General features: G+C 39.8%; 2 protein-coding genes across 2 annotated transcripts; both read left to right on the forward strand.

The window, feature by feature from the left end:
* The first annotated feature begins 339 nt into the window (after positions 1-339).
* On the forward strand, positions 340-5,424 carry mnx2b (motor neuron and pancreas homeobox 2b). The gene is made up of 3 exons (XM_071490124.1): positions 340-1,119; positions 2,513-2,673; positions 4,229-5,424. The coding sequence occupies exons 1-3, from the start codon at positions 687-689 to the stop codon at positions 4,643-4,645; spliced, it is 1,011 nt and encodes a 336-aa protein (XP_071346225.1). The 5' UTR covers positions 340-686; the 3' UTR covers positions 4,646-5,424.
* Positions 5,425-11,294: 5,870 nt separating this feature from the next.
* atic (5-aminoimidazole-4-carboxamide ribonucleotide formyltransferase/IMP cyclohydrolase) lies at positions 11,295-19,773 on the forward strand. The gene is made up of 15 exons (XM_071489448.1): positions 11,295-11,464; positions 11,666-11,792; positions 11,911-12,054; positions 13,956-14,044; positions 14,208-14,359; positions 15,514-15,670; positions 16,456-16,581; positions 16,673-16,780; positions 16,874-16,959; positions 17,054-17,143; positions 17,250-17,375; positions 17,484-17,576; positions 17,666-17,848; positions 18,563-18,718; positions 19,449-19,773. Exons 1-15 carry the CDS (start codon positions 11,446-11,448, stop codon positions 19,566-19,568), a joined length of 1,776 nt encoding a protein of 591 aa, XP_071345549.1. The 5' UTR covers positions 11,295-11,445; the 3' UTR covers positions 19,569-19,773.
* Positions 19,774-24,245: the final 4,472 nt, after the last annotated feature.

Here is a 24,245-nt window from a genome sequence, read left to right on the forward strand (position 1 = left end):
TGTATATAATTCTTATGTTTATGGCCAGGTAGCTGTAGTCTGTGGCGAGTATGAGGAGCTGGCAGTAAGATAGATACTGAAAATACAATTGGCTAATCTTCTAATGTACCTCCGCGCTTTGATGCAGTTGAAGGTGTTTGCAGGCGGGACAGGGGTTGGACATTACCTCACTCTGAGCGCTTTCTGGGGGGAGAAACGAGCGAGTAATTAGCTGATTAGAGGCCCGTCAGAGCAGCTCGACCTCCAGCCAATCCCAGCTCACAGCGGCCTGCAGGGGTGGAGGAGGACGGCTGATGGTGCAAAACGCAGACCTCTGTAGTTGGCGAAGTTCGCGTTAGGCAGCAGAGGGGACGCAAATGCCGCGGACTGATATGTGAAGCTGAAATTCAAGGAAACAGATGCAGTGATGCACATGAAAACGCCAACGACTTAGAGTTTGTCTGTCGGGAAGCTTTTTTTCTGAAGGCGTTAGTCCCTGTAAGTTGATCAAGTTGATTTCTGAGCAGCGCAGAGCTCGAGCTGATCCGTCCAGCCTGAACTTTTGAGAAGGGATAAGGAGAACACATGAGCTTGTGAGAGGAAGGGGCTCTGCTGTCTGCGCGCAGACGCACGGCACAGGTGCGCGCCGGCCAAACCTGACACGTTTGTTTCTTTAGGACCCGACCGTCCTCCAGAGAGACGGCGTCATGGAGAAATCGAAGAACTTCAGGATTGACGCTCTGCTCGCCGATGAGACTAACCGGGGGAGCCGAGACCTCTCCCCCGGTCTGAGCAGCGACAGCCCTGCGGGCAGCCCGGTCTCCTGCCGCCGTGCGGACACCCCGTCACCGCGGGCCTCACAACTTCAGACCGGAATAATCCACAAGCCGGGTATCCTCAATCTCTCGCATCCAGGACTTGCCTCGCTGCACCAGGGGGCGATTCCCGGCATGTACCCCGCACCCATGTACCCGTTATCGGCGTTGGGTGGACAGCACCCTGCGTTCGCCTACACCGGTTTCACACAACTGACGCAGACCTACCCGGAGCACCTGAAGGCAGCTGCCATGGCGGGATCTCTCCCCCTGGAGCACTGGATCCGCGCTGGGATCATGATGCCACGGCTGCCAGATTACAGCTGTAAGTAGCCTGTGATCATATATCACTATTTCCTAAATCCAAAACCCAAAGAGCAAATGAACTGAAAGAAGTGACTGGTGCAAAAATATAAGACTAAAAATCCGTGTCGCATGTGCACCTGAACCGTTTTCCATCATCAGTTTCTCCGGGAAAGTGCAGGATTTAATCAGAGAACTCAGGTGTTGTAAACTCATTGAACAAAAGTTCATTTCTGACTGTACTTAGCTTATGTTCTTTTTCTGCCATTGTTATTATTGTTGTTGTTGTTGTTGTTGTTGTTGTTGTTGTTGTTTAGTGATCGTGTTACATTACCAAATATAATAATGAAATAGGCCTAACAGATAATTGTGCAAATTAGTTTTTGAGCCTATTTATTGTTTGTTTTTTGGGGGAAATTATCAGAGTGGTCAAAGCTATACCACTGATTTAGTATTTAAACTATAGTTTATCACCGATTAACAATTCTTTGCGATAAATTATTTGTCCTTCTGCTTCATTTAATTTAATATCATTCCTAAAATCGGACACCCCCAGCCTGAGCCTTTGGATTTCTCGATTCAAGCTGAAAGAGCTCTACGTCGTAAATACATTTCACAGTCAGCGCTATAATTGATATTTACAACCTATTTTTGAAAGCAAGCTTTCCCTGCCATGCTCCGCATAATGTTTTATTCAAGGTAATGCTGGAGGTCTTCATGTATTCAGTGTTAATAACAACAACCCTACATCGCCCCGCACAGTGGCCTCCAGTGACCTCGGTTTGCTTCTTATCTGTGTGTCATATTTTAATTTTGGGCCCATTTATTTCTCTATAAACGCCAACCCGATGGAAATTGTCTTTGTGCGACGAAGAAACTATAAACAAACACCTAAAACGTTCTGTAGTTCATCAATAAAATCCCAAAAGCCTTCATTGAATTTTCATTAAGTTAATGGCATGCCTGTGTTTTTATGGCCTCAGCGCCGCTTCTGCTGTTTCACCCCCCCGTCAACAATAAACTGGAGTAAAGCTGTTATAGTTAATGATAGCCAGAGAGTGCGGGCATATGTGCATGTTCCCACCCACAAATTTATATTGAACTTCCTATGTCCTTGGTATTATATAAAGAAGACTATATTGCCAATGTCTGGTCAAATATTTCAGATTTATTTAAGACTTGAATCTTCAATAAAGACCAAATATTTTTCAAATATGTTGAATTATCAAAATAAAAATATTCAGGCACAAAAATATTCAAACAAAACAACATAAAAACCAAATGAATTTATAAAGTTCCTGTGGCTAATATCAAATAAGATTTGAGGTTGTCATAAAATAAGTGTAAATGTAACCTATCCACTTACATGAAGCCACAGCCAATACAGACTGATAACCCCGCTCTTCTTCCTCCAGCGGGCCCTCAGTCTGGTCTGTTGGGGAAGTGCCGGAGGCCCCGCACTGCCTTCACCAGTCAGCAGCTCCTGGAGCTGGAGAACCAGTTCAAACTCAACAAGTACCTGTCCAGACCCAAGCGCTTTGAAGTGGCCACCTCACTCATGCTGACTGAAACACAGGTAAGACAGACTTGTTCACCCCACGAGCCAACAGGTTCATTTCAAGATAAGAAAAAAGTCATTCACAGAAAAAAAGGTGCGCACCCATTAAGTAATGTAATGTATACTCCAAAGTAAAGTACCTCAAAGCTTCAAGCCACTCACAGCACACATCCAACCAGGTAACTGGAGTTTAACAGACGTTTACTTCAGTAACTTAGAGCAGTTACATCCATTGATAGCTCATACAGGTAAAAGATGTTTTAATTCATTTTTGTTTCATCATTAGTTTTTAAATTATTATTATTTAATCAGGAAAGCCTAAATGAAATCAAATCTCTCCTTTTCCGCAATGTCTTGGTCAAGAGATGCAGCAATAACAACAAGTTACAGACAAACAACACAAGAGCAATAACACAATATATCCCACAAAATCAGAATTAAACAGAAGTACGATTATACAGTCATGAAGAACGTTTCTAATGCAGCAAATATTTAATCCAAAAAGCAACTGAAATTCCACCTTAAAACAATGCTAGAGCTGTGTAAAACCAAAAAAATAATTAGGACCAATCCATTAGTAGTTTGTAATGACTGCACTGTTAAATGTGAAGTAAAAATATTCCCTTATTCTGGGAAACCACTCACTGAATACAGTGATCAACTGCTCAACTAATTGTGGCTATATGCTTGCAAAAATGTCACCTTATAAATGGACTTAATGAAGAATAGTCAGTATGTTATTCAAAATAAAGGCCAAACAAGTCATTTAGAGATATATGTGGTTTGATTATTGTGGCAATATCGACCATTTGTGACTGGTTCAAGAGTCTAAACTGGTGAGTTTATTCACCAAAAAACTGAATGATGACTTAAAGCGCATTTTTATTTCTCTGCATATTATGAGTATGATTTTAATCTTTTTTTGTTTCTACGTTCTCTGTATAGTCCCTCATGATGGTGGCAGCAATGATGAATTTGATTATAAAGAGTGGCACATTCCTCCCTATCCACAGCACAAACCAAACAATTCATGTATTGTATTGTTTTAAAATAGGTTGATATTTTTACTACCACATGTCCCAAGTAGATATGGTGTATGAGCATTCACCCGAAAAGATAAAGGTGAGAAAGACCTTTAAATGAACTATAGGTACATTTTGAGTTGTGTTGAGTAGGAGCTTCTGCATTTGTACTTCAAGAAAACACATTATTTGCTCCTTAGTTTAAATGGGAAATTAAACGTTTGGGTCTAAGGATTTTTTGATCCAGATGAATATATATGTAAATCAAGTAAATTGTATTATATTATATTTATATTATCTATATTCCAGAATCACTTGAACAGCATCGGGAAAACTGGAAAAAATAAATAGGTAGAAACTTCACTGAGAACAACCGAGATGGGATCTCTCAAGACATACATAAAAAATAAATATAGAGGCAGTTTTTAAAATGAATTTATGTAATAACAAAAATATGTGTTTAAATCTGTTAGGTGTGTTTTCTAAATGTCACCATCCTCCAAACCCCTTTTTTTTTTTTTTTTTTTTTTTGCTCTTTCATCTCTTGGCAGGTCAAGATCTGGTTCCAAAATCGGAGGATGAAGTGGAAGCGCAGCCGGAAGGCGAAGGAACAGGCCACTGCTTCGGCCCAGTCTGAGGCAGAGCGGCTACGCAGCGGAGGAAAAACAGCCTCCGACAAAACTGATGAGAGCAGACGAGCTGTGAATCAGGATGACGGGGGGATTGATCTTGACATGGAGGATGGAGAAGAGGAGGAAGAGGAGGAGGATGAGGAGGAGGAAGAAGAGGAGGAAGCCCGGCATGGTTTTCCTGTTGCAATGGGCAACGGTGTTGGGATGCAACGATCCACGGACTTCTTGCAGCGTGGCACCAACGTTGGCTACAATCCCCACAGTCCTTTCTCTGATGAGGAGCTGGAGGGGGTGCAAGTAGGTGGAGGCGACAGGAAGATTGGAGCAGGACTGTGAGAAGACACCCAGAATATGCTGGTCTGGTTTCCTGAGTGTTACAGAGACATTGCACTGGGAGATGTGTTTGTGGATGCTAGAGGAGACAAATTTCCACATGTTTGTCTGGTCTGCTCTTCGAATGTTTATGTGTTCCATTCAGGACATTTGTTGGAATCACTAATTATTCACACAGCTACCAAACACACACGGGACTATGACACGAATATACTGTATAAACTGTATGTGAATAGAACCATCTCTAAGTACTGCACATTTCATAGCATGCTGAAAAAAGGTGTTCATTTCCTCCTTAAATTTTTGCTGTTTTCATGAGTCTCTGCCAGTCACCTTGTCTTTGCTCCATCCACTGAGAGCTCCACTCAGTGAACACACACATGCTACACAAATAAAGGATTTTGTGAAAGGATCTCCTGTGTCATGAAGACAAAAAAAGTCAAAGTTAAACAAGCCGTTTTGGTTTTGTGAGTGAAGAAACAACACAATCTTAGAAACATCTGCTGCTCTGGAGGTTTTTAAATGCTTTGCAGAACATCCCATGTATTATATTTGCTTTTGTGCATTTTATGTGAATAATGTTTTTTTTTTTTCTTTTGTTCTTGATGATGTTTATGAACTTGCTCTTGTCATTTTTGTCATTTATATGTAAATTAATTTAATTTATTTGAATGATTGCAAAGATGGATCATACATGTATTTATCTGAGACTTGTTTGTGGTGTAGCTGTGAAATAAAAAAATGACAGCAAAAAAGAAATAAAAAAAGAGCTGAAAAATAAATGAATTTTTGATCAATGTTCCTGTCCCGTCAAATTAAAAAAAAAAAGTGATGGCAAAAAATACATATATATTTATATATGTCATGGCAGACACATGAAAAGACACTACAGATGAGACATAAAATCAGTGTTCCCAAGGTCAGAATGTGCCAAATTTGTGCCAAACTTGAAGGTATTCCCTTGAGGAGGTCTCAAGATATTGCGTTCTCAAAGCCAAAACCTAGTTTTGTGGGGTCACCATGACCTTGACAATTGACCTTTGGCCATCAAAGTTCATCCTTGAGTCAGAATGAAGGTTTGTTCAAAATTTGAAGAAATTCCATTGAGGCGTTACTGAGATATCACGTTTACAAGAATGGGATGGACATAAAAGACGGACAGCCAGAAAACATAATGCCTGCAGCCCTGGCTGTCGCCGTCACGGAGGCATAACAACACTCAGTGCCTACAGCCACACCAACAGCTCTGTGTGGCTGAACATAGAGGCACAGAAGCACTTTGAGCTAAATGCTAATGTCCCAATGACAATGCTAACATGCTGATGTTCAGAGGGTACAATCTTTAATGTGTTCACCAAAGTATGTTAGCATGCTAATATTTGCTAATTAGCTCTGAACACAAAGCACAGCTCAGGCTGATGAGAATGGCATTAGTTCTGCAAGAATTTGTTCATGAACCAAAACAGAAGAAACTGTGGACTGATGATGGCGCTAGAAGAAAAGACGGGATCACCAAAGAGATCAAAATTCATCATGAACATCTGTACCTGAATTCATGACAATCCATCCTACAGTTGTGGAAAATTTCATTCAGAACCACACAAATGGTGCTAGAGGAAAAGTCAGGATTCATCCTCTGGAGGCAGTGAATGAATGAACAAAATTTCATGGTCATCCATCCAATAGTTGTTGAGATATTTCAGTGTGGACCAAAATGTTGGCCACCACCTTTGCAAATTAAATTAGGACAGCCTTGTGGCGCTGTCATCAAAAGAAAAACACCACACAGGTTCACGTTAATCCCATTTACAGGAAACTGTAAAACATGTTTTCTTTAACAATCCCACTAAACAGAGAAAAGACCTTTTTGTTAACATCTCCTTCAACTCCTTCTCATTCGTTCACAGCCACCACACTGCCCGTGAGCAAAGCAAGTAAGTCTCAATTCACAGTTTTAATTTATTACTAAGGCTTTCAGATATTAATTACTCAGTGGGGTTTACTGATAGCCAAATAATTAAGTTAATGAAGAGGAAAATAAAGCGATCAAAAGCCTGATGGTGATGTCACACAGGCCCATTTTAATTTCCAAGAGCAACAGCATGATGAGTGAATGTAACTGCGGTGGGCATTTTATTGGGTCCCCATTTAAGGGCTGTGATTAAAGAGCAGATTGGAGGACATGCCGCATGGTGTCATTTAGCCCCCTCTCAGACCACAGTCACATATTTATATAGTGATTAAATGTATTCTTAACTGGCTGGACACACACAGGCTGCTCCTGTGAACAAAAAAAAAAAAAAAAAGCGGGGCTGTGCAATGATTAGAAGTGCCTTTAAACACCGGTGGGACTTTTAGCAGAGACTTTGTTGTGGCTGTAAGCGGAAGCTGCATCATGTACTATTCAACTATGCATCTCAAAAACAGTATGGAATGGAAGACAGTATAAAAACATAAAAGATAACATTGTTATCGTCATTGAAAGTATTCACTGTATTTGATTAAATTTTCATGGAGGAGAACGCCACATATACACACATATATGTGTGTGTGTATATATATATATATATATACACACACATATAGTTTATCCCCAAACAATCAATATAATACAGCACCTGAGCTGATTAATGCAAAAAAATTTGCCGCCATGCTTAGTTTTGGTCAAGAGTTTAGTGTAGGCTATCAAAATCTGATTCTGTGACAGTGGAGAATCAACGGTAGTGGTTCTGCTGAAATTTGTATTCAGGTCACACAATCTGATGGGTCTCAGTGTAACATAAGACCCCCTCTATCGCAGGTAAAAACAAGGAAGAAACTTCAGATAGAGCCATGGCTGGATTAATCACTTAGGGCGCCCCGGGGCAAAAATTAATTTGGTTCCAGAAACCCACCGGTATTCTAAAGCTGAAATTAGTAATTGATCAATCAAATGACAATAAATTAATTTAAACAATTTTGATAATTCATTTAAGTAAAGTTAAAGCAAAAAATGCCAATGATTCACCGGTGCCAGCTTCTGAAATGTGAATATTTGCAAGTTTCCCTAATTTTATATCATAGTAAATGCACCATATTGTATCTTTACTTAAATTATGTAGATTAATATGACATGGAAGCCTGGGCGTCTGGGGGCCCTAGGCAGTTGTCTGCTTTGCCCAGTTGCTAATCCACCTTTGGGTCGAGCAAGAGAGGGATGAGAAAATGAAGATCCACATAATAAGAAATGTTTAAGAGCAACATGTTTGCAGTTTAAAAGCTAAACATGCATCTGCGTATGTGAAAGCAGGGCTTTAACCAACCTGGTTCAGGCCTATTACTAATTGTTAGTTAATGTGAGCCTGCACACACATGCAGTAGCATCAAATAACCTGTTCAATTCAACCAAATTAATCCTTCCAGTTACACGTTTAATTCGAAGGACTTCAGGGGAGCTTTCACCGACATTTTAGTCTTGATTTAATAGGAGAGAATAGAATACATAACAAGCTTGCAGACTGAGCCTCTATCAAACTGCAGCTTTTAATTTGGCTGATGAAAAATCATACGAATCAATAGGACCTCATTTAGTTGTGTGACTTGTCAGCTGCTTGACAAATGCCATTTGGCCTGTTTTATGACACAGGCCTCCCTGACACAGTACAAAAATCACAGCTAATTGATAAGGCAGCAGAGCAATATATGGAGGTCATTGATTCCGTTTCTCTTCTAATTTAATCTGAATACACCAGTCATGTTGATTAAAAATTCCCTGCGTAAATTACAGTTACTGCTGATAATGCCGTCAGTTTTCTCAGCAGCTGCCCCGACAAAAGTGCTGACTGGCTTCTGCCTCTTTCCTTTTTTAACCAATAATGCACAGAGAGCCTGTGTCTTTCTATAAAAATGTTTCACTGTCTATTGAATCACTCAAGTCACCCCTGAGATGTCAGTTCAGCCCTCAGACACAGAGCAGTTACCAGAATCCCCCATTTTCATAGTTAGACAAATAAATCGGCCTCTTTTAGCTTTGTTGGATGATAAATCAGGGGCCCCTTAAAATATTTACACCCTGTAGTTTAATCAATCAGCAAAATGTCAGGCTCATTACGTAAATATGAACAGATTGTGCGATCTTTTAACGTAATCACGTGTATTGGTGCAGGTTTCCCCAGGCCCTGTCCTGTCACTTAACTAATGGGCAAGTGAGGGAGTGAGTGACGGGCCCCAATAAATTCACATCTGTCCGACTTAAAATGCTGTTCGAAAGCATGAAAAAAGCACCATTTTTGCCAATAAAGTTTATTGAAAAGGCGTGGCCATGGGGAATGTATTCATGAGAGTCTTTTATTGTTGCAGGAAGTGTACGTTACAGGTGTTTTACCAATTATAGTGGACATACTGATGTTCATGGGCCTACATGGCGTCAGTGTAACCTTCAGTTCATGCTGATCAGCAAAAAGATTTAACCTGACTCAAACAAAAGAAAACACTATTATTGTAGCCTAAATCAAACCAAAAGCTCAGACACAGCTTTGCAGACAAATTTCATTTGACCTATTTTGTCACTGAAGTTTACTGTGCTAGATGTGTTACAATTAAAGACAAAATATGGAACTAAAATATAAAACTATTATTTTGTACAAATGTCACCAGAGACATTTTAGAGGGAAGAAATGTTCAGACATTTGTTAAGCAGACTTGTGTAGAAACCACAAGGCCCATGTCCGCCCTCTTGTGTTGAAATTAAAGAAGACACTTGCTTCGCCTGACAAATCTGTGCAAAGATTAAATTTAGATACACGAGCAAACAGACAGTCATGGATTTGTGTGCATCCAGTAGTGGATGTAACAAGCAGATCATCTGTCCACATGAATATTTCTGGAACTTAAATATAAAGAAGCTACATGACCTAAAACATAATTTGTTTGTTGATTGTTGAAAGCTGACAAAAACTAAGTACGTAGCTATTAAAGCTGCTAAGTTTGGTGAATTTTATTTATGGCATTTTTATGCCAAAGAATGGAGACAAAATAAAAACTGAAGATTACTCAAAAAAATTATAATTCCAGTTTTCGATATCTACAAATGGATTTATACCAGCAATATCTGTAATAATATTAGATAGTATTAACAAGTAAAAACTTGTAATATAACATTTTAGTTTTATTAGAAAGATAACTGAGATAACTTGAAGGATATTTTAACTGGTCAGAACTAAAATCAGCTAGAATTTTTGACTCCTCATTATTTAAATGGAGATATCTTGAATTCAGCTTCAGGATAATATATTGTAGATATATTTAATAAGATTCTCCAAGGAACTCAGCGGTTCAAAATTTAAAGTTTTAAAGACACTGATCTACATATTAAGATGCTTCTTTTCTGCTTATTATCTTACTATTATTATCATTATTGATGTTTTTTGTAGACGGCCTTAATAAGAGGTCTTAGAATTAGTAGGTTGTCGATAAACAACCTACACTCATGGACTCATCAGACAACAGGGCCCCTGCGGACACAGACACATACAAGGTCCTTCATCCCTACATAGGAGCAAGACCCCAGACTGAAAGACACAACATGACTACAAACAATGCAACTTGTATATGGTTTTGTGTCTCTGTGGTGTCATGTCTTTGGGGTGCATTTCTACTCATTAAGTGTTGTCTTTGTAGTCATTTAGTTTCTCTTAGATGTAGTTCTGTGGAGTATTATCAGACTGTCTAACAATTAGGAAAAAGGTTAAAGATTGTGTCGCCTTTGCTTATTTATTAGCACGCAGAAGACTTTTGTTGGAATGGAAGTCACCAGCTGCTCCCAAAGCTTCCCTGTGGCTTAAGGACCTCATGCTGTACTTAGACCTGGAGAAAATTAGATACAATCTGAGGGGGACACTAGGTAAATTTGATTCAGTATGGGGCTGCATGATTAGTTACATAGCTAAATTAAAGACACTACAGGACAAATGAGAAAATATTACTTCTCAGTTGTTGTTGTTGTTGTTGTTTTTTGTTATATCTTTGTTATTTTTTATTTATTCATCTTTATTCTCTCTGTGTACTAATGTAGTCGCTTGTCTGTTTACAGTAAGAAGGAAGGATGTGTGTTAATAATCTGTAACTAAACTTTGTAGGACTGGGAGGGGTTGGAGGTGGGAGGGAATACGTGGTTGTTGTTTTTGAAAAAGGAAAAAAATCCTTATTTCTCATTGTTTGTACTTTTGCCTGTCAAATGAATAAAAACATTAATAAAAAATATGTAGTTCTGCATTGTTTTCTGTCTATTTGTAGGAGTTTTTTTTTTTTTTTTGTCTCCAGTAATTTCATGTCTGTTGCAAAAATAGTGCTCTTTTGGTGTCTCCTACTTGTTTGGAGCCTCTTTGTGCCTCTTTGTTCTGTGGTTTTTTTTTTTGTTTGTTTTTTTTTTGTCTCTTTTCAGCCATTTTGTGACTTGTTAAAGTTCTGTATCTCTTAGTCGTTTAATTGACTTTCCAATAGGAAACATGAACAGTCACTTATAAGGTAGGGGCCACTCAGTAACCCGACCTCTGCCCGCACTGCCGGACGGATTCGCGGACGCAGACGCGCGTCTTCTGCGCCGCACGGCTCTTCCGGTGCTCCCGCGTCTCGGGGGCGGGCCTACCTCAACAGGGCGGGCACTTCCAGTTTTGAAGCACATGATGAACTATTGAAAAGCCTGTGGGTTTGTCTCATCCTCCGCGGTCTTCACCTGCAGCTTCAGCCAGTCAGACCGAAAGAAGCCAGCGCAGAAAGCCGCCTGACATCCACGCAGACGGCGGAGCGACACTGTGACCCACGACATGGCCTCCTCGGAGCTTGGTGAGAGTTTTCTCCGCAGATTTAATTAACTCCCTGTCGCCATGATAAAGTTTTGCTCTGCGACATGCAGGGATGCTAGCTGGCTGGCTAACATTAGCCAACGTGGTGAGCTGTACCCCTGTAAAACACGCCTTTACTGCTCTGTTGTGTCTGAAACGAGTGCAGAGGTTTGTTGAGTCTCCCCTTCACCTGTGCCCGCAGCACTTTTGAGCGTTTCAGACAAAACCGGACTCCTGGACTTCGCCAAGCGGCTGGTGGGTGTGGGACTGTCTCTGGTCGCCTCAGGTGGCACCGCCAAAGCCCTGCGTGATGCTGGACTGGCTGTCAGGTGGGTGCTCAAGTAGTGTTTTTTTTTTTTTCTTTACAATAAAAGTGAAATCCAGTGCAGCTGTGTTTGCTGACACAGCTACCAACGTGTGTCCGTGTGTGTGTGTGCTGTGTGTCAGGGATGTGTCTGAGCTGACTGGACACCCAGAAATGCTGGGAGGCAGAGTGAAGACCCTCCACCCCGCTGTCCACGGAGGCATCCTGGCCAGGAAAACCCCCACTGACACAGCAGACATGGAGAAGCTGGGCTACAGCCTGGTTAGGTGAGAGACACATTGGACGTTACTGGAAAAATCTACAACACACAACACGTTATATTATAAATCTCATCTATGCAGCCTCAGCTGTGCTGGATATTTATCTTTATTAACAATAGAGGGGGGATAGGCTGAATTAAGAATAATAACTACAAAGCCTACTAGAATCAAAGAGCATGTCTGACCTGTGACTGTCAGGCAGATCACAAGCTTCAAGATATAGACTTGTATTGTGCCATTGGGAAGCACGTGTAGTTGATTTGGCAGCTGGTTAATTGGAAAACTTCTGCTCCTGCTATGAGCTGGTCTTGTGACTCTCGTTTGTTTAGGGCTACAAGAATGTGATTAGATCACAGATTGCACAGTGTTGTCAGTGACATATTAAACAACATGTTCGATTGAAGCCTACTGGAGGTACCAGTTGATTGATTAGGAATTGAGTGCTTAACACATGTTTGATAGAAAAATCAAGAGTTTCTGTGTTTTTTGTTTTTTTTTTTTTTTTATTAATTGCGAGTGCATTACATTTTTGGATTGTTCGTCAGGCCGTCCCTTTCTCGTGAGCAGGATATCTCAGTACCGCTTGTAGAGAATTTCTTTAAATTTGGCACGATCCCTCACTTGGACTCAAGGATGAACTGATTAGAATTTGGTGGTTGAAGTTAAAGGTCATGGTGACCTTACTAAACACATTTTGTCCATAACTCACAAATTCATGCGCTAATTATGACACAATTTAACACAGATGTCTTAATAGGATAAAATGATGAAGTGATGAAATGACTTCATCAACGTGAAATGATGACATTTTATATCCAAATAGTCAAAGGTCAACTTTGCTGTGACATTATAATGTTCTGCAAAAATGCTGTAACTCGGGAAGGAGAAATTGTGACCATATTTCCTGCACCTTGGCTGGTTGGTGAAGGCATACAACCACAAGGCGGTCATTCTAGTTTTGGAAGCATGTGATGAAGAGGTAGAGGTTTAGTTGATCATTTGATAAGGGTGGAAAATGCACAAAATTAAACTCACACTGTGATGGGGCTGCAACTAACAATTATTTCATCAGATTGGTCTGACAATTATTTTTTCAATTAATTGATTTGTCCAAAATCCAAAGATATTCATGTGATAAAGAAAAGCATTTAATCCTCATATTGCAGAAGCTAGAAGCATCAAATATCTAACATATTTCTGAAAAATGACAAACAACTATTTATCAAAATAGTTGCAGATTAATTTTCTGATGATTACCTAATAGATTAATCGACTAATCTTTGTAGATCTACGCTGTCGGCCGGTCATTCATTTGCAGACTTAATTTAAAGATTTTATTTACACAGGGGATCACAGAAAGAGCAAGACATTTAGTTCAAGAGATTGCTCACTGCATGGTTAGTTTAACACCAGCAGTATATGAAAGATAACTGAGAAAACACTTGCATTAAAGCCACAGACAGATGGTCTTTGGTAACGCTGCTTGATGTAGACTGTGGATATGTATACCATTATGGAACAGAGATTATCCTTCAGTTTATTCCATTTAAGAGGTTCAACTTAGCTGAGTGTATACTGAAGTGAATATGGTGGAATTTTAGGTCTTTCTAAGCTTTTCCTCACTATCATATGTAATGTAGACAGAGGAAATGAGTTCCTGTAACAAAATTAACATTGAACATCTGGTCACTTGTGTAAATTCGAGCACATGGAACCCCATGACACCCATTTTCTTTGTAATTGCCCAAAGGCATTCACTTGAAATTAAGCCTAAATTCTGATGGTCTGTAGTACTTTTTGCACACTAGTGCTGCTTCTTTGACTTTAACAAAAAAGCACAAATTATCGCTTTACATTATGGCTTTACATCGAGTATGAATCTTATTCCTTTGCTTGCTCTTTTCAAGAGTGGTGGTGTGCAACCTCTACCCATTTGTGAAGACCGTCTCTAACCCAGATGTTACTGTGGGGGATGCAGTGGAGCAGATTGATATCGGTAAGCAGAACAGTAGCTAAATAATGCTCATAATGCAGAGAGTACCAGAAGGTTCATGCCTCCAATTGCAAAAATGGGGGGGGGAAAATCAAATTTATTCTCCACCTCATTTATTACTGAAATTTTGGTTATTATTAGCATGTATGTGTTTCTTTTTTTCTAGGTGGAGTAACTCTGCTGAGAGCAGCAGCCAAGAATCATGCTCGAGTGACTATTGTGTGTGATCCTGCTGACTATTTGCATATTGCCAAGGAGATGGAGAGTTCAGGAGACAAAGACACAACCCTGGAAACCCGCAGGACTCTGGCCCTCAAAGTAAGTTTGATTCACCCACCGTTTGGACTTGCAAGTAATGTGCATGAAATGTACTCCTTCCCAAAGCCTACTTTGGACATTTGGGATCTTTTTAAAAGTTAATAATGTAATTTTTTTTACAATGCTTTTGTATAGTTTCAGCCATTGAATGTTTTCTGATTGGTAAACTGAACGTCTTTGGGTTTTTGGTTTAGTCTGACAAAACAAACTGTTTGAATAGTTTCACTTTCACCCAGGATTTTTCTTTTGGCATTTTCTGACACCATATAGACCAAAGTATTAATACATTAATCAATTGCCAGATTAACTAATCATCAAAATAATTGTTAGTTGCAGCCACACATTACAACTTTCCTGAACCTTTTCATGTCCAAAGGCACATTAACAACAAATTTGATGAAAAAAGGAACGGGACAGATTGTTTCCTCATTTGCTCTGTCATAACACTAATCAGAAAATTTAAAGTGCCATTTAAAGTTAGAAGGCCTAAAGTTGTGTGTTACTATCAGTCTCTCTTGATCCTTCTAATCACAACTACCTCAAAATGTCCGTTAATCCCGCCCTGTCATTGTTCAGACTTGTTTCAGTGACAAAATGATGTCTCAATAGTGGGTTAAGACTTGTAGTTTGGAATAAGATGTGAATCTTGCCTATGGCTGTTTTAAGGTATGAGCAGCCATCAGTCTTAAAATGATGGTTACATAATAGTAACCACATGCTGTTAAATTCTTACGAAACATTAGTAAGGCCCAAAAAGGAAAAGTTGGTTAATATGATAAATATGTTGCCCATAACATCTCAGTTTAGGTAAGTCTCCCTGATAGTCAACAAAGCTGTATCTTTCTAAGTACTGATTGGAGCCTAGTCACTTTGACGGTGTCAGACAAAAAGGCATGAGGATGGCGACCAAGGAAATGTTGCTGCTGTGCTCACTTGTTCTGTTTTTGTTGTTTGCTTAGAGGTGAGGGTCAGTGCAAGACAAAGTCCAGCACAGGCTTTTTATCAACCAATGTTGAAATATATGTTCAGGTTAGAGAGTTTGAAGACCTGTGAACTTTCACCTTGTAGTCAGAATGAAGTGCATGCTGAGTTAAATAGATGCATTTTAGCTGATAAATTGATGTATTTATGTATTTTCTCTCTGTGCTCTTCAGGCCTTCACACACACAGCACAGTATGATGAGGCCATATCAGACTACTTTCGTGGACAGTACAGCCGTGGTGTTTCCCAGCTGCCTCTGCGTTATGGCATGAACCCCCACCAAGCACCTGCTCAACTCTACACCCTTCGCCCAGCCCTACCCCTCAAAGGTACACCCATATCACAGCTGACCTAAATACATCAGTGTTGGCGTTATGCAGTGATTTGCCTTTAAAGTTCAATTTCAACACTGTGGGAAATACACTTTTTTCCTTACTGGCAAAGAGAAGATTGATACGATTATCATATCTGTCTCTGAGAAATATGAAGCTAAATAATAACCGTTGTACAAATGAAACAAAATATAACATGTTATTTAGTGAGTTATAGAGATGGTTGTAGGTAGATTTTGTTACATCTGGAAATTGTCAGGCCATTTATTTCATGTATTTTTGTTAAAGTGAGCTAACCAGCTGCCGTCTGTAGCCTCATATTTTACAGACAGACACAAGACTTATGTCAGTGTTCCCACCTGAGTCTCGTCCATAAAATAAGAGTATTTCATAGAATGTCAAACTTTTGCTTGAACATTAATTTAGATGAGATACACTCGTACATTTTATTTTCATGCATTTAACTGATGCTCTCATCTTATCCAGACCAACCAGAGATAAAGAACTAGGTCACCAAAGTTTAGATAAGAGTAGAGCTCTGTCTGCTTAAAATTGCCATGTTAGAGAACTGCTACTAAAAAAAATAATCTATGTGAGCTAGAAGAATATATTTTGATAGACAGCAAAGTGTGGAGCAAGAAGATGGAGATAATTCAGTTGTGTGTGTGGTAGTTTTTGAAAGATGTTGCTAATTTCCACAGAAATGCAGAAAACTACAAATAATTTACCCTTAAATAGCATTCATTTTGATTTTTTTTTTCTTTTTTTCCTCTGTTTCCCAGTGGTCAGCGGTTCTCCCGGCTTTATCAACCTGTGTGACGCTCTGAACGCCTGGCAGCTGGTCAGAGAGTTAAAGGGCGCCCTCGGCATGGCTGCTGCCACCTCCTTCAAACATGTCAGCCCTGCTGGTAAGGCAGACACACTCTTAATGCTATAAATTTGGACTTGAATATAAATACCTTTTAATCTGAAAATGACTTTTTTTTTCACTTTCTGAAGGAGCTGCAGTCGGAGTTCCTCTGACTGAGGAGGAAGCCAGAGTGTGCATGGTGCACGACATGCTGAAGGATCTCACCCCTCTGGCCACAGCCTATGCCAGGGCAAGAGGTCAGAGGTCATACAGCAGCTGACCTGAGATATTTTCTGTCCTGAACTTTTTTTTTTTGCATGTAGTTGTACTAACTCTTTCTATGTCCCCAGGCTCAGACAGAATGTCTTCATTTGGAGACTTCATTGCTGTGTCAGATGTGTGTGACGTTCCCACTGCCAAGATTATATCAAGAGAGGTAAAGTCATGTGTCAAAGAAGAAATGCAGAAAATGTTTTTTAGTTTTTTTTGCTCCAACATTGTTTTGCATGATTCAATTTAATTGCTCCCAGGTGTCTGATGGCATCATTGCTCCTGGTTATGAAGAGGAGGCGCTCAAGATCCTCTCTAAAAAGAAGAATGGAAACTACTGTGTCCTTCAGGTGAGGGATTATTATCAATAATAATTTTTGTATTAAAGTATGATTACAATTGAAGTTGAATTTGCTGTTTGATTTACAATTTCTGACTTTGTGTTTTTTGTCCCAGATGGACCCAGAGTATGAGCCTGATGAGGCTGAGGTGAGAGTGTTGTTTGGTCTGTACCTCAAACAAAAGAGGAATGGGGCGCTTATTGATAAAGCATTCTTCAGCAACGTTGTCTCCAAGGGCTCGGTGAGTCACTATAGTTATCGCCTTTTCATTTTAAGTAATTCTTTCATTATTGACACAATCACATCTAAATCACAAGTGCTCACCCTCAATTGTTTCTGTGTCCACAAGCTCTCAGAGGAAGCTGTGCGTGACCTCACTGTGGCCACCATCGCTGTCAAGTACACTCAGTCCAACTCTGTCTGCTATGCTAGAGATGGACAGGTAAGAACCAGCTGGTCAAAAGGAAGAGAGAGGAATCTGGATGAGTCACGAGTTTTTCACAAATATTTTCTCTCGTCTGTGTTTTGCAGGTTATTGGTATCGGAGCGGGCCAGCAGTCTCGTATCCACTGCACACGGCTGGCAGGCGACAAAGCTGATAACTGGTGGCTGAGACACCACCCCCGTGTCCTGAACATGAAGTTTCGCAGTGGTGTGAAACGAGCCGAGATGGCCAATGCAATCGATCAGTATGTGAGCGACACTATTGGAGAGGTAAGGGGGTAACAATGGGGAAACAAGCACTTTTTAGATTAAACTTGAGTTAAGTTGTTGCGTTTTTATTATAAAGTACCTGTGGTTATACTTTTTCTTACTGGCATTCAGTGTATTTGCATTCTTCTGTATTTGCTGTCCACTAGTGGCTGGTGGCAAATTAATAATAATATGTACAGACACATACAGGAAATGTTTGCCCACATTGCTTTGTGTATCTGAAATGCAAAGTTGGTGCAGACTTGGTGCTAATATGGCTAGCAGTAGATCATCTTTGATTCATATAAACTGGTTTAGATGGCATTTATATTTTTCATTTTATTTTAAGTGGATAATGCAGCGCTCCTGTCATTGACATGCCATGTCATGTCATCTCATCATTTAACCAAATTACAAGCAGCTGAATGGGACAACCATTCACCTCAGCCTGATTTCAAGATATCAGAAATTTCTGACACTTAAACAAACTGTTAGCAGAATGGCTGCAAATGCAGAGCTGCAATAAGTTGGGTATGGCCACATTAGATTTTATTTCTTTACTTACAGTTACAAATCCGGACACAGTAGGACACACTGTCCATCTCTGTCTGCACTGTGGTGTCTGATGTTCAGTGTGTTCTGATGTGTCAAGTCTATATCATGAAATGCACCAAGTTAGGGACATTAAAAATAAATTTTAAAAAGTCCTGCATTGTGTGTATTTTGTGTTGACAGGGTCCAGATTTGGCAGTTTGGAAGTCGATGTATGAAGAGGTGCCTGAGCCTCTGTCAGAGACTGAGAAGAAGAACTGGATCAGCTCCCTGCAGGCCGTGGCTGTCAGCTCTGATGCCTTCTTCCCCTTCAGAGATAACATAGATCGTGCCAAACGGGTAATTGTCACACACCTTTCACAAAAGCATGTTGTATACACATTAAGAAATTGCATAGGAATGCACCTGCTATAATTCTCTTACATACAGAAAGATCAACAGTTTGAAAATTAGTGACTCTAAGGCTACGTCCACACTACTATGTTTTACTATGTCATTAAAAAACGCATTTCTTTTGCTACGTTTTCACCTCACAGCCATACTACTCCAGAGTTCCACTGTAGTCTGGACGGGCAAAAACTGAGACCTTTGGAAACAATGATGTAGACACACCCGGTTGCTCCCTGATTGGGTCTTATCAGCCTTGACTATTAGTAGTGAAAACATGAATTACAAGTGTTACTGACCTTGCTGTTTTTGCTAGCAGCTGTTGTCCAATGAAATTCTGCACATTAACGCTACAATTACCTTTCCTTTCCTCATTTGTAATATTTTCTGCAACTAATCAGCTGAGTACACCTGAGAGTAGGCAGTCGGCTTCCCATTCACACTGCCTCGTGTCCAGTGTAAACCGTGTCCGTGAATAGTCATATGTATGCGTTTTCAGGTTTGTTAGTATGGACACAGATCATTTCTGATGCGGAGCTAAAACACCCGTCTGGACGGAGATCGTTTTCTTTTAAAACTAAAACGTAGTAGTGTGGATGTAGCCTAAGAGCACTAGCTTATCACTGACAAGTTTTCCAACCACCTTTACTAATGTTTTTACCCACTGTGTGTCTGTTTGCAGAGTGGTGTTGAGTACATCGCAGCTCCGGCTGGCTCTGCTGCTGACCAGGTTGTGATTAATGCCTGTAATGAGCAGGGCATCACTCTGGTGCACACCAACATGCGGCTCTTCCACCACTGAGAACCTCAACATTTTTCCTGGTGTTCTTCAAAATCAACTCAGTTTCGCTTCATTGGAGCCAAAATCTTTTTCTAACATTGCTGACACTCAAAACATTCCAAGTGTAGAGGTCACAAATGCACCGTTTTGTAACACATTAACCACATTCCTTACTTGTGATCCAAACATTAGTCACATTTAAGTGTGAAATAAACTGTAAATGACAGTATGAGTATTTTGTTTGTTTTTGGAAGAGGGAAGCAACATAAGCAGTTGGAATTGGTAAAGCAAAACTTATTGTGTAGTTAGTAGGGTAACAAAGGTACTCAAAGTGTGAGGACAACTAAAAGAACAGAGCAAGCGGATGCTGCTTAAATCAAAAACAATTGGCAATCTTAAAGTCTAAGCTAAAAATACAATGCGAAACAAACCTTTCTGCACTCTCTAGGCACAAACAAACATACGAAGCAGTGAACATCCAGAAACGTTCATGAAACTTGAACTGTAACTGTGTAAAAACTATTTTTAACGATTTAAAAGTTGAATACAACCAAAAATGAAATTTTGAATGAGTAGAAAGGGTTGAATAATGCATGAAAAATTATGGAAAAAAAAAAAAAGTTTGAATGGAGTTTCTAGCATCTAGAAGGAGATACAAATAAAGAAACGGTGGAATAATAAAGTGCTTTTTAACATGAGAAGAACTTATAGTGGGATTGTGTTTGCAGCAATCCCACCTAATAAAGCAGATTCGGAGCATTTCTGTAAAATACTGTTACAGAACTTAAATACCACCAAGCTCAACAGGAAGGAATAATGACAATGTTCACCCATGAAGAGCCATCTTTATTACAGTTTTATACTCCAAGCATTTTTACATACATTCTTCCAACGTAAGTGTGTTAACATTTGGGGTAAAGTAAGTAAACCTTTTTCTTAGTGCTATATTATTGTTTAAAGTCCTGTTAACGTGATCTAACTAAACACTAATTAATTCAGGAATAGAAACCAATTCCTGAAAGATGCACAAACAGGTTGTGGACACCCTGACTGGACCACTGTGAAATCAGAAGAAAAGAATAAATGCAACAACATTGTCATTCTATGTGTCTGGAAAGTGTGATGAGTGGTGTAACAAAAAATAGCAAAACAATACTTGAATGTGCAACACTCTACCAGACCAAACTTAACTGATAAGGCCTTTTTAACATCAATATTCATACATCATATGGCTATTTAGAGCCATGTACAATACAGGATCTCACCTCAAATCTAAAAACTGGGGTTTAGCTTAGCTAGTTTGGCATAGTGGGGAGGTGGCCAGCCTGACCCTCAGTGGGCCCTGCGCTCAGCCATCGGGATGGCAAATATACAGGAAACCCACCCACACAGACCAGTACCTGCTCTTTGACTCTCACCGCCCAAGGGAACATAAGCTAGGAGTTATAGAAACCCTGTAACACAGACTTGATCATGTGCCAACTAGTGATGGCCAAATGAAGCTTTGGTTTGCCCAAATGTTCATGATTTAAAGCCTCATTCAACAGCTGTCACTAGTGACACCTACTGTTCAAGTTAATGCGCAGCAGCTAAATCATTCATGAACCTTTTATAAAGAACAATATAGCCTTGCTATGACCACTGTGCCATTCATTATGCCATTGACTCATTATCCATTAAAATATTTATAATCTAATAAAAGATCATTTTCTTTAAGTTAGGTAGGTACAGTGAATGTGTACGTGCATGTGAAACGGAACGTTTAGGAGAGCCCAGGTTGGATTCAAACCCAGGGCGCTGTGGTTTGAAGTATGCCTAAACAGCATGTGTTTTAAGAAGTGTGCCACTGGGGTGCATATAAGGCTGAAATAACTGATTGACATCAATGATTGAATATGATGAGGTTCAGGGTATTTTAGGAAAAAAAAACAGAACTTTTTCCAGTGTATCTGGCTTAAGGCCATTTCTCCTACTCCTCCAACTACTCCTAATCCAACTTCTCCTTTACCTCCTCCCTCTTCTCCTCCTCCCACTCCTTCTATTACTATTGCAACTAATAATAATTAATACATAAATAAATACTCCTCTAAACCAAACTCAATCACTACAAACTCTGCAACACTGACAACATGTGAATCAAACTACCACCAACAACTCACAAAGTTCTAGGTGTTTAGATACTTTTATTGAGAAACTGACAACCAAGACAAACATGTCTCCTGCATTGCAAGGCCTCGTTTGTCATAGGTCACATGGTTTTCTGCAAAACAATACAAGTCTCCATGCAGGCCTTCATCTGGCCTGCCCCTTCATACTTGGCACACACCTGGGAGCCTCGGCTTCATACGTCCCATCACAAGTGCCAACATGTGTCCAGGCCCAAGAGAGGGAACACAAAGACCTGAAGGATGCACTTTTAACTTGTGGTTACCCTGACTTCAAGCTACAAGATCCAGGAAGGACACACTGCAGCTGCTGAAGAAGAATAAACGCAACAACATCATCATTCCATATGTGTCTGGAAAGTTTGATAGAGTGGATTAGTGATGTAACAGAAAATAGCAAAACATTAGTTTAATGTGAAACACGCATCCATTCTACCAGATTTTATTTTAAGATTTTTATCAATAAAGCCATTTTAATGTCATACATTTTACAGCCATACACAACACAGGATCTCACCTCAAAAATATCAATTTGGTCACCTCTGGAGACGGCAAGCCCGACCCCAAGTGAGCCCTGCGCCCAATCATCTGGATGGTCGCCTCCAGACCAAACTACTGTGTTTGAATGCAGGTTCATAAAGCTGTGCTTTTACTGCATTTGTTGTGACCTTAGCCACAAATGTTTTGGACTTTTGACCAGGAAAAACTGCAATTCAGAGAACAAATGCGCACACAGCCAGGTGCAGCCGAATAAAGCATGTTTTATTATAGAAGGGTGTGGCTTATTTCATTTTGACAGAAAACAATAGAGAAGAAATTCTGACAATTGTTTATCTAAGATGGGAAACTACTCTACACATCTGTGTAAGCCATCTTGCTTTGCTTGTTGATGTCATATCTCAGTTAGTCTGTGTAAAAAAAAAAAAAAAAAAAACCCAGATTAACCACAACAGAAAGACACCATGACAGAAAAAGCCAAAGCTAGCCGTAAAGACAGAACTATTAACTGATATCATAACACAATTTTAATAGAACAGCCAAAGAGTGTTAAAAATATACCTATAAATTAACTTTGAACAGATTTTTCCCTCATACACTAAGTGATGTGTGAAATAAATTCATCAAACTGGATGTAGAAATTGAATATCTGCTGCTACTGTTGTATATTCTTGTAAATATGTAATTTTGTACACAATATATAATTTGTATATTATTATATTCTTATTATTTATCTCTGTTATTGCAGTTTCTTTGCAGCTTTCTTTTCTCTGCACTGCCACTTTGCCGCTGTAACACTGTGAATCTCATCCTATCTTATCTTAAATGCCCTGTGTTGTTAGTCCTTCAACTGTAGGTGGTTTCACATCTGTCCTGTTCTGCTAAAGGGATTCTGAGACGTGTGGTCGGTCAGACGGTCGTTCTTTAGCATACTTCTCTCTGCCTGTAGTTGAGTAAATACACAAGTGTTAGAACTAGATTGCATCTGTAAAAAATATATTTGAAGTGTTTGCTACACAAAGCCCTACAAGCTTACTGAAAGCCTACTGTATGTGGTATTTTTTCCCCCTAGTATTTGCTTGGTAATCACTTTTAATCTACTAACTCATTTCTGTCAGCCATCGAGCTAGCTGCTGTGTGTGCTTTAGCTGTACAGTCCTGCTAGCTTGTTAGCTGCTAGCATTAGCATTAGGGGGCCCTGCGCCCCGCCATCGAGCTGGACGCGTCGGGAGGCGACTTACCCACTTTACAAAGGTTGATTTACAACTACAAACATTAAAATTATTTGTCAAACTCACTTTATACAAGTTCAAAATCATTTTGACCCCAATGTGAGCCCATAAAGTGCGGGATGTTAGTTGCAGGGCAAACAAGGACCTTTTAAGCAGCTCTTCTTTTGACTTCTTTTGAATATGAAAGTATTGTAACAACTTACCTTAAAAGATTTATTAGTCATTCATTTAAACCTGAAATAGCATAAACTGTAAGTACAAAAGTATGAGAATCTGACTTTACCACTTTTAGCACAACCAACAAAGGTGCAATTTAAGTTCTAAAGCTAGAAATCAGACAGAATCATAAAGTCAGGGTACTCCATCAACACACAAGAGGCACTGACTTTTAGTATCAGAGGATGTATTTATTTCCTCGATCACCTTTAGTTTTACCTTTATGCAATAAACCAATGTTTATTTGTTGTTGTCTTCCAGACAGGATGAGTCTGGAGGAGTTGAGTCAGCCACTGCTGGGGCTACGGCTTTATTCTGGCTTTCCAGTGAGATGAGCAAGAACCAGTGAAAAACACACTGAATTTCCAGTTTTGCCTCCTGCAAGGTGGAACCAGGATCAAAGGACTGCTGTGGTGACCAGCGGGCCATTCCCCCAAGCTGAAGCAGTACCTCAAAAAACAGCATTAATGTTGGCCCAGGAATTAGCATTGATGTTTACATTCTAACATTTAAAATGTTTTTGCACTACAGATATCCTGTGATGCCTGCGGAAGGTGGTTCCACCATGTGTGTGTTGGAAGATAAAG

This window comes from Trachinotus anak, unplaced genomic scaffold (assembly GCF_046630095.1).
Source record: "Trachinotus anak isolate AG129_WGS33_773 ecotype Australia unplaced genomic scaffold, CSIRO_AGI_Tana_v1 ptg000011l, whole genome shotgun sequence".
NCBI lineage: Eukaryota > Metazoa > Chordata > Actinopteri > Carangiformes > Carangidae > Trachinotus > Trachinotus anak.